Source organism: Mytilus edulis, chromosome 7 (assembly GCF_963676685.1).
Source record: "Mytilus edulis chromosome 7, xbMytEdul2.2, whole genome shotgun sequence".
Lineage (NCBI taxonomy): Eukaryota > Metazoa > Mollusca > Bivalvia > Mytilida > Mytilidae > Mytilus > Mytilus edulis.
Window position 1 is genome coordinate 69,243,501 of NC_092350.1, and position 11,203 is coordinate 69,254,703.

The 11,203-nt window shown below is 32.1% G+C and overlaps 1 protein-coding gene across 1 annotated transcript; it reads left to right on the forward strand.

Moving 5' to 3' along the window:
- On the forward strand, positions 1 to 6,694 carry LOC139483368 (uncharacterized). The gene is made up of 2 exons (XM_071267390.1): positions 1 to 24; positions 5,048 to 6,694. The coding sequence occupies exons 1-2, from the start codon at positions 1 to 3 to the stop codon at positions 6,692 to 6,694; spliced, it is 1,671 nt and encodes a 556-aa protein (XP_071123491.1).
- The last annotated feature ends 4,509 nt before the right edge of the window (positions 6,695 to 11,203 follow it).

An 11,203-nucleotide genomic window follows, 5' to 3' on the forward strand; every position in this document is an offset into this window, starting at 1 on the left:
ATGACGGCTGACAAATTGGACCTCGTAATTTTAGTATTATAGATGTGTAAAATTAAATAACTGATACTGATCACAGGAAAGTTATATTTTTTTAAAATAATTATTTGTTAAAAGTCAAAAACAGCATTTTTACTTCACACGATGAAAAAGGTTCGATAAGTTAATCATCATAAAGATTGTTTACTTTTGAATAAATTATTCAAAAATGTTCTTAGTAAAGATTTCAACCTATTCTTTTGAAATATTTCTTTTAGGAAAAAGGGGGAGGAGTTTAAAGAAGACTTTTCAACACTGATATATATTATTATAAAAATAGTTTTTAGCTCGATAACAACGACTTATAACTGAGGAAAAATCTTTATCCTCTTTCTTGTGTATAGGTTGCACTTTGTAAATACAACTGTTTCTAAAAACACGCCTCTTTTGGGGAGATCTTGGATATTCATAGACAATTAATTTTGTTTACATACTGGTTCCCAGTTATGCTCTCTGTGTTTCATCTCACAGTGAATTAATTTGGGAATGTTACTAGTAAATAAACATGTGCATATTGCTTACATTGAAAACTATGGTAACCTTTCATTCAAGGTAGGGGTAGTTAAGAAAATTAGTATTAGTTTAAACTCTGAGAAGTTCAGGGTATATAAACGTTGAAAATATCCCGCACTGTCCTATATTTTGACCTTTGAAAAAAGTTGCTTATGAACTTTCAATTCTAGAATAAGATTTGTTTTCAAATCTTCATAGTAAAAGTGGTACAAATTTTAGCCGTAAAAGGAGTTCCTACGTGAAATTGCATAGTCAATATTTATAGTAATGCAACCTACAACAATAAAAAATATTTACGAACAACCATCTATCTATATATGGGATTTAACGTCCTTCACGACAACCAACTGCTCCCACAACTATTTAATAACGCTCGCAAATGTACATGGCATTTATGCTTAAGTAATAGACACATTCAACCTTCCATTAGTAGAAAAGTACCCCTCTCCCCCCCCCCCCCCCCCCCCCCCCCCCCGAAAAAAGCCATGAAGATGAAATTGTTACAGATCAGCTGAGTTTTCTATTGAAAAGGATTATACAAAGTAATGCAAGATGCAGTTGTAAAAATAGTTATATTATAAGTACGTCTGAACCAGTGACAACTCTACTACAGGTTTTATCCATCGGAACACCAGCAGTGATAGTGATAAAAGGCTGACAATACATTTCATATTTATAATTCGTCTAAACATCAGCCCAACAATGTAAGATCTGTAAAAATATATTTTGTCAGCCGTTTTAACTCAATGATGACTTGTTTTGCATGAAGTTTCTATTTCAATGTCTAGTGGTATGTCTTAAAGTAGATCTTGATGCTGGTGTTTATGTCACTCCTAGATTTATCTTCCCTTTAGAGTTATCCTTTAACACAAGGTTTTGTCATATTCGGTTGAGCCAGAAGGTATCATAGCAGAAGTAGGTTAACATATATTAATTCAAGTCATATTTGGTATATAAGTTACAAGTCTTAAATCTATGAAAAATATATCACCTGGGACACTTAAATAAGAGAACTACCATTACAAGGTTTTGAAAAAAAACTACCAAAATGCTATACCGGAATAATTTGAACCAAGTTAAAAATATATAAATGGACAGAATCACTTGGAAACCAAGAAGATTACAACTGCAACAACTTAGTTTTAAAAATTCATTAGGACCACCTTAAAAAGAATCAGCTATAACAGGGCACACTTATCGTTCTGGTATAACATAAGGGACTATAATAAATGTATCGCAATGTGTTAGAATATCCCTTGTATCGTCCAACAGTGGGTATAGCTCGTGCACAATAGATATAGTAGGTTTTGGTCACATGACCTATCTTCCAATTCAAGTGGTAATTGTAGCTTTACATTACTTCCCCTTTGAAAGTCATTGGCGTCGAGAATAAATAGGAGCTTATATCATGTTGTTTATTAAAGACATATTAAAAACATTTTTTTTTGTCTAATTGTATTCATCAAACTTTAAAAAAAAACGTGAAATTTAACAACAAATGTAAAATTTTAAGACATTTGATCAAAGTACATAAAATCAAATTAGAAACCATAAACACATTGAGCAATAAAAGGAAGTAATTCACAATCTATTCAAAACATTGGTTTCTGATTTTGTTATGCTCATATAACAAGAATGTGAGTTCGGATATATAAATATTCATAGACTAGTAGTTACAAATCTACTGATCGGCGTCTGATACAAATCATTTATATTGTATTCCAAGCAGGACGAGATTTACTAAAAAGCAGGTGGATCCAGCCATTTCCAAAAAGGGGGGAGGGGTTGGTGGGATGTTCCGACCGTATGTCCCCATTCAAATAGATTGATCTTTAAAAAAGTGTGATCCAACTCTGGAACCCCCTCCCCTGGATCTGCCACTGAAAAGTCATCTTTATCAAGTATATTAATTCACATGTAGTTTCTACTTTTAAACATTTGATGATACTTTTTATCTATTCGTCAAACAAAGCGGAATAACTCTGATCTATATTGGTAAAATTTAAATCAGTTTTATTGCTAGGATTGTTGTCTAATTCTCATTGTTACTTATGACAAATCGACAAAAAATAATCCAAAAATATCATACCTTTCAAATCTGTATAAAAGAGCAAAATTGTAAGGTTGTAATATTAATGATGTGTTCTGATGTTAAATCATATCAATTAACACCTTTCCTTTTTATGGACACTTATTAATCTCAGAATTAATACCTTGTATATGTATGTGAGATGTGTCCTAAGTATTAAATATACATTTTTAAATCTTGAATCTATAATTAGGTGACAATGATGATGTTGAACAGCAATGATTGATATTCAAATAATTTTACAAGATATATCATATCCCGGTTTTTTTTCTGAGGTTGCTGATCGCTATGTCAAATTTGATAGAAACGGAATATAACAGCTGTTTGTGATAATCACTAGCAGTGGTATTGTTAAGCCATTTGATCAGAAACCAAATCAACAAATCAGGGACCATAAAAACAGTTAGCATAAAGGGGAGAAAGATCTCTGTTTTGTTATGCTCATATGATTGATCTGAATTATTAACAGAATAAAGCGATTCCGTGTTTACAATGTCTGTGTACCTTTAAATACTACATTATACTAGTAAATACATTTGTATATCGATCGCACCTTGACAACACAGGTATAAAGCTTCCTGGTAGCCATTTTGTTGAAGGTATTATTTCTGCTATTTAATTCAATATTCTTCAAAATGAACGTCAATTCAAATCTTAAAAAACGACAATGAAGCACGCACCTGAGAATTGAATGCTTACTTTTGTAAATTTATTGATTGTAAAAGCGTTAATCTAAGCATATTTGGATGAATGACGAATGCGCTTCATTCTAAAAATACCCATGCAAGTTCAGATAGAGTAAATGTAAGCAATTATAGGAAGCTGTACTGTCGCCATCTACGAGGAAACCCAATACTAGTATCTTATCGTCTTCATTCAAAGGCACCACAATGAAAAGTATTAAACAATTTTAACAATTTAAACAATAAAAGCTCACGGCCTGTTTATAACTAAAAGAAATACGAAAAACACAAATGGATGATATAAACCTACGACAACCACTGAACTACCGGCTCCTGACTTGGGACAGGCATATACGTATTTTGGCGGGATGAAACATGTATTTTAGCACTCTACCCTCTCCTTAGATGTAACAGTGGTGTAACAACATAACATGAGAACAAACATTAAAAATCAATTGCAATTGGCAAATCTTAAAAGATATGTTTGAGGCGCAAAACCAAATAAAATTTTTAAAAATAGGCACAAAGCACCGCAAAACGAGTACCTGTCACTGAAGGATTATTAAAAACCATATCCTACCAATACTTAAATCAGACTAAACTATCAATCCGCGGCTTTAGTGTAAAGACGTCATAAACAGCATGAGAAACGCCTGACCGTGTTCCATCATTCGGTGTGAGCTTACGCCCCGTGGTAAAGGCTAATTTGACTCATTCTGGTTTACTTTTTACAAATTGAGACTTGAAAGGAGCTAGGGTTGTTTCATTGACATATACCACTTCTTTTAATTATTTTTACTCTCATTTATCAATCACTGTTATTTGTCTGAACAGCTAAGGTCCTTCTCCATATCGCTAGCTTCGTGTGTAATCGACGTATATATGAAAATAAGGAGATTTTGCTCGATTGATTATCAAAAAACAATTTCCAAGTTAATAAATGACAAATATGTCAATGACTTAAGTTTACCGTACATCATTCAACAATGAAAACCACGTATCGTATAGTAAACTGTAAAATGAAACAGCCATATACATGTAAAAGCTATCAACGAAATTTTTTGCTTATAAACAACTCAGGAATCAATCACATGGAACAACGTAATCGATGAATTTTCATATTGTTACACAATAGCTGTTTTGTTTTTGTTACTAATTAAATGGTCTTTTTTTTCAAACAAACTGTACTTTGAACAAGTTTGTGTCCTATAAAATACCACCTGGTTTATTTTACTCTAATAAATTTAAACACTCTGAGATTTTAAAGAGCTTAATTTATCTCAAACACAACCATGGTAATTCAATTGCATCATTTTATTTCGTAGTTTTTAAAATTTAACCATGGGTCCATGACCGAACTTGCAAGTAGTAATACAACATCGCCAAAAAGTTTGGTTTATCCATGAAGAAATGATAGGAATATGTACAAATAAACATTACAAGCAATTTGGTCGTGTCATATGATTAGTGACATGGGAATTCATGACAAACGTCTTAAAGTCCCAATCAAAACAGTCAATAGAGCATAAAAGACACATATGAACAAGAAAAATCATTTATGTGTAAAAATTGTATACATTTCTGTGTAATTCAATTTTAAAATGTCAAACACTTTGGATAATTTTTCTGATGATGACAAGCTCATTGTTCAAGATAGAGTCCTTTTCGAAATTAATATTCAAAACAAGATATTTTCTTTTGTTATGAATTAATATTTTTATTTTAGAACTATGGCAGCCATATATGCGAACCGTGCACTGCGCGTGGTAAGACTCCAACAGCATTACAATGGTGTACCGAATGTGAAGAAGCCCTTTGTTCCGAATGTACAGAAGTTCACAAGGTTCAAAAAGTTTCTCGAAGTCACCATTTGGTTGAGATAAGTAAAATACCGAGCAAAATTCCTCTATCGCAAAATTGTACAATACATCAACATTTGCCTTTTGATTATTTTTGTGTTGATCATGATGTTATTTGTTGTAAAGAATGTTTACCAAACGACCATCGAGCATGCAAGAACGTCACATCAATTGATATAGCATCAAAGAGTTCTAAGCAATCACAGTCATTCCTTGATTATGAAGAACATTTGAGCTTTCTTTCAGAAGCATTAGAAAAATTGAAAAACAATCGGAAGGAAAATAGTAGTCGAATAGAACTAGAAGAATCTAAAATTCGGAACGAAATAGCGAAAGCAAAAGAGAATGTCTTCAAACGTCTGGAAGCTTTAGAAAAATCGCTTCTGAAACAACTTACCGAATTGAAGGACAAAGATATGACTGCTATAAAGCGGCAGGAGAAAGGATTAGGTGAATTAGTTACATCAACAAACGACCAAAAGAAAGATTTAAAATTTATTAGAGATCATGGTTCTGAGAAACAAGCATTTATTACAATTCATTCGTCCAAACCAATCTTAGATGACATTGAAAACAAAGTTAAACAGCTGACAGAATCGTTTGTAGACACCAGCCTAAAGTTTATAGAAAAGCATTCGAAAGAATATTTAACGGATATCGGTTCAATAGAATTTAAGGAAACTCCTAGTTCAGTTTCAACTGTCCCTTACAAGCAGAGGCAGTCAAATGTTACAGTCGTTCTGAAGCAAAGCATTACCTCGCTCATCTATCTCTATGACATCGACATGAAAGGAGAGGAGTTGAATATGGTAACTGGCATCACAATATCAGATTATAACACATTGATTTTTTGTGATGCTATTACAAACAAAGTTTTTTTTTGTGATAAGAATGATGCCTACCAATCATCTATCAGCTTTCACAAAGATCCATGGGATATAGCAGCTATACCAGGAACAACCACTGCTGTTATGTCTAGTAATTCTACACCGTACATACAGTTGATCGATATAGATACACAGCAAATATTAAAGCAGGTAGAAGTGAAACAAGGTGAATGTTGGGGTGTTGCTGCTACAAAAGAAAACATATGTATCGGATCTAAAGGGAAAATATATGTTCTAGACTTACGTGGACATTTTGTTAAAACAATACGTTTGAAAAATATAGATCATTACGTTAATTACATTTCCGTTTGCTCAAATGTAAACATCTGTTATTCCCCCATCAATGAAGTACAATGCATAACGTCAGCTGGAGAACCTGTTTTCACCTATACTTCTCCTGATCTTAGAGATGCACGAGTCATTCAAATTGATGATGCCGGCAACATATATGTTCTTGGACACGATTCACAAAGTATTCATAAGTTGACGTGTTCTGGAACATTATTAGACATCTTATTAAAGGATAATTTGTCCAAGCCTTATGCATTTTGTTTCAGTAAGGATCTTGCTAAATGTTACATTGCGAATGACGGTGGATCAAAAGTCTCAGTCTACAAGACTGAGTAAGATTTAGAATGAGTTGTGAAAATGATTTTTTTTTAAACTGTCAATACATTGCATAAACGTACTACAACAGGTTTTGATTGAAAGTAAAACATTACGCTTAAAGAAAAAAAAACACTATATCTAATTTTCAAGTTTTGAAGGTATTGCAGTATTATCATTTGATGTTACAAGTGAAATTAAAACAGACGTTTTCAATTCGTTTGGTGTGTTTGATTTTTTTCGCGTTTGGTATTTTTGTTATTCTGCTTTTTATATATAGAGTAGAGTGTTTTTTTTTTTGGCAATTTGTTTACATGTATCCCGCATATTTGTCCTGCCTGTTTGTTTTGTTCACACATCGTTGTCAATATATTGGAATTTTATGCGACTATCATACAAGAGAGAGAATAAGCTAGCTATACAAACCGATTTAATCCATCATTTTCATAAAAAAAATTGCCTATATCAAGTAACGAACATAACATATAAAAAGAAGATGTGGTATGATTGACAATGAGACAACTATCCCAAAAAGACCAAAATGACACAAACATTAACAAATTTAGGTAACCGTACGGCATTCAACAATGAGCAAAGCCCATACCGTATAGTCAGCTATTAAAGGCCCCAATAAGACAATATTAGACAATTCAAACGAGAAAACTAACGGTCTTATTTATGTAAAAAAATGAACGAAAATAAAATGGAGAATGGAAATTGGGTATGTGTCAAAGAGACAACAACCCGACCATATAAAAAACAACAGCAGAAGGTCACAAACAGGTCTTCAATGTAGCGAGAAATTTCCGCACCTGTAGGTGTCCTTTAGCTGGCCCCTAAACAAATATATACTAGTTCAGTGATAATGAACGCCATACTAATTTCCAAATTGTACACAAGAAACTAAGACTAAAAAAGGCCAGAAGCTCCTGACTTGGGACAGGCGCAAAAATGCGGCGGGGTGTAATATGTTTATGAGATCTCAACCCTTCCCCTATACCTCTAGCCAATGTAGAAAAGTAAATGCATAACAATATGCACATTTAAAATTCAATTCAAGAGAAGTCCGAGTCTGATGTCAGAAGATGTAACCAAAGAAAATAAACAAAATGACAATAATACATAAATAACAACAGACTACTAGCAGTTAACTGACATGGCAGCTCCAGACTTCAGTTACACTGATTGAACGATTATGATTTCATCATATGAATATCAAGCACAATTCCTCCCGTTAGGGGTTTAGTATCATACCTTCATAAACATATATGAGAAGAACATAACCGTGTCATGTAAAAACAAAAATGTAACACATACACAACCGACAACCACTGAATTACAGGCTCCTGACTTGGAACAGGCACATAGTTGATTTCGATTCGTTTGATGTGTTTAAGCTTTTAATTTTGTGATTTAATTAGGGACTTTCCGTTTTGTATTTTTCTCGGAGTTAAGTATTTTTGTGATTTTACTTTTTATAATTTTTAACCGTCGGAGGCCAAAAGGACTGATGACGTTCATCTCATATGGCTGTTCTTTTGTCCTTTCGGTAATATTTGCATTTTTTGTAATTTTTGTAATTTTTTTTTATCGATTATGAAGAACAGTTGTTTTTTTATTTCAAAAACATGAGGATAATTATAATTGAAAATACTTCAGAGGGAAAATTATAGTCGTATAGGACAAGAAAATACATCAATCTGACAATCAGACAAAGTTGTCACGAGAAGAACGTCAAACGAAGATGTTTTTGCATGCTACAGCAATGAACTATTTTAAGTCCTATGCAAATAATTCTAGCAACTAATATCAGTATTTAAGAAAAAATAGTAACATTTTCAAGACTTGTTAACCTATATGTTTGGAATGATAACTTGTATAAACTGGTATTACAACAGTAGGTTTTTAAAAGTAAAGCTGAATGGAGCAAACAAAAAAAGTTTCATTTCAGTTTTGAACATAACTGTGTTATACTTATTGGTCATTTTTCCAAATTTCTTTTTGATAACGTATGTTGTGCGGCTGTTGTCTCATTGACTTATTCTCGACATCCCATTTATTAGTCCTTCGTGACGTAGCCGAGTTAGACTCTGTGCCTGAGAGTTATCCGTACTTCCAATAGAATATTCATGGGTTTTATTGGAAGTATATTTGTTATATGTTTATATTCATAATTGTTTAATATTTGGAACATAATTGTTTGGCAATTTAACTCTGCCTGGTCCTGTTACTTTAAACAAGTAATCAACGTGAAGTTGTCAATGATTTAAGTAATTATTCGGTTCAATGACAAAACCTTTACCTCCTGTCCATATAAATCGACTGGGCCTACAGTACTGGTTTTGTTAAATTTATAAAATCTTTGTACGCAACATAATTTCTATCTTTCGACACAATTGTTCAAATTGTTTCTTTTAAATGCGTTAAAATATTTTCTTAAATACAATGTTCTAGATTAATAATCATATTAAATTAAAAGTTGCTTCCGTTTAGGTCCAGAGATGCAGACATAGGGTTTTGTGATTTAATTTCGTAAATGTATGATGTAAAAATCATAAATGTGGATGCCACTCGAAGTGGATTTGATTATAAAAATTAAATATTTAAAATATACGAGCTCTTACTTAGAACTCTCAGTTCATCGGATTTATCAAATCTCGTCAGTGTAATTTTTTTAATTATAACGTCTCAATTGATTCAATCATAATTATTTTTATAATCTCAATTGATTTAATCACAATTATTATTATAATCTCAATTGATTCAATCACAATTATCATCTGGTAATAATGTAATAATCTATATAATCTGTATTAAAAGAATAATGTAATAATCTATATAATCTGTATTAAAAGAAATTTCATAAGATTGATATTTAGTAGACACTTATAAATTTTATGAAAAGTGAAAAACTTTGTTTGAGTTTTGTTCAGGCTTATATCTTTGTTTGTCCTGTTATATTTGCATGTTATGCTTTTATCTATTAACGTGCCATTTTGTGGGAGATCATTGCCATTGAGAAATTGCTTGAAATTATAGTTTTCTGCACTGCTTTCTGTAAAGAAGACAACAGTTTGACTATATAGCTATAGCAGAGACGTTACAGCTGAAGTTTGGGTGATTATTCTTTTACCAGTAACAACGTACTGCTTGTCCAAGCATTAGTGTAAATGTCTTCAAATGAATGTAAATATATCAGGCTATAAAAGATATGCTGCATTGGAGCTACAGAGCTGTTCAAACTTAAAAGTAGGTCGCATTTGAAATAAGTGAAATAACATGGTACAAATCATGTTTTTACCATTAAAACAAAATCTAAAATTAAATCAACAAATGCATCATATGTATATAAGACTTGCCAATAACAGGCAATAGTCGTATACCGCTGTCACAAAAGGTTACACACCAAAGCCGAGGGAAAACATCCATTATAAGAAGAAAACAGCGGAACGACAGAAACATTGAACCAAGTCAAATACCTTTTTGAAATATTTGTAATTTCAAATTTAATTAAGGAAATCTTCAATCGTTACGAATATTAAACATATTGATCATGTTGATATATTTTACGAAACTAATGGAGTACCTGTATAATTAAAATCCCATCTTTGTATCAACAATATAGAGAAAAGAAATATTCATTGACCAAGAAGGTAATATTTTTCGAATTTTTCGAACCTGATGCAGACGATTCGAACACCTTACATTCCTCAATTTGAGAATTGACTAAGCTATCCATCAGGATATTTGTTATATATAGTAATTTATTATCCATCAGGATATTAATATTAAAAAAAAATTGACAAATTGCAAAAATCTTTAACTAACGATACCAGGAATATCCTTAACAAGTTTACAATTTTAACTGGACAAATACAAGTAAGAAATGAACACCTCAAATAAACACAAATAGAACCACACAAATACTACATGCTTGCAGGTCCTCGTATACCATATCGCATAACAAAATCACATCATGCAGAAATGCACCTTATGTGATCTTCTCCTTATTTGAGTTTTTGCTGCTATCAAAAATCATTTGCGATTTTTTGCGATTTTCTGTTGTTTTTTTAAGAAAATCACCCCAGGGTTGGATCACACTCAGCTAGCTGTCTTCCATTAACGGATTATTTTTGAAATTGATCAATGTATTCAATAAGAAGTTATTCTAAAGTTAAAATGCTGAAAGGAAAATCCCAATGGAACATTGCACATGCACAAAATTTAATAACATGAACGTACATATTTATATACACGAATCACTTAAAGCATGTTGTAGATTGAATATTAAAAGCAATGTTTCACTTAGTAAAATCTATAAACGGTTGTCACTGATTTGAATAAGTGTCACCTCCTCACATTCTTGAAAATTGAATGAAAGACACTGCTATTTTAGTGTTTGATACAGTTTTGCTGTCTCTGTGCAATACAGATCAATATAGCACCTAATATGATAAACCAGAGACCTCTTTATGTCAGAAAACACTATCAAACCTCAAAACATATTATCCACACTGATCTGTGTCCACA

Bases quoted from the DNA above. Each gene is read 5' to 3' on its own strand.
- LOC139483368 (XM_071267390.1), top strand. From the start codon at position 1: ATGACGGCTGACAAATTGGACCTC. The intron at 25-5,047 runs GTAATTTTAGTA...TTTTTATTTTAG, and splicing joins CGGCTGACAAATTGGACCTC to AACTATGGCAGCCATATATG.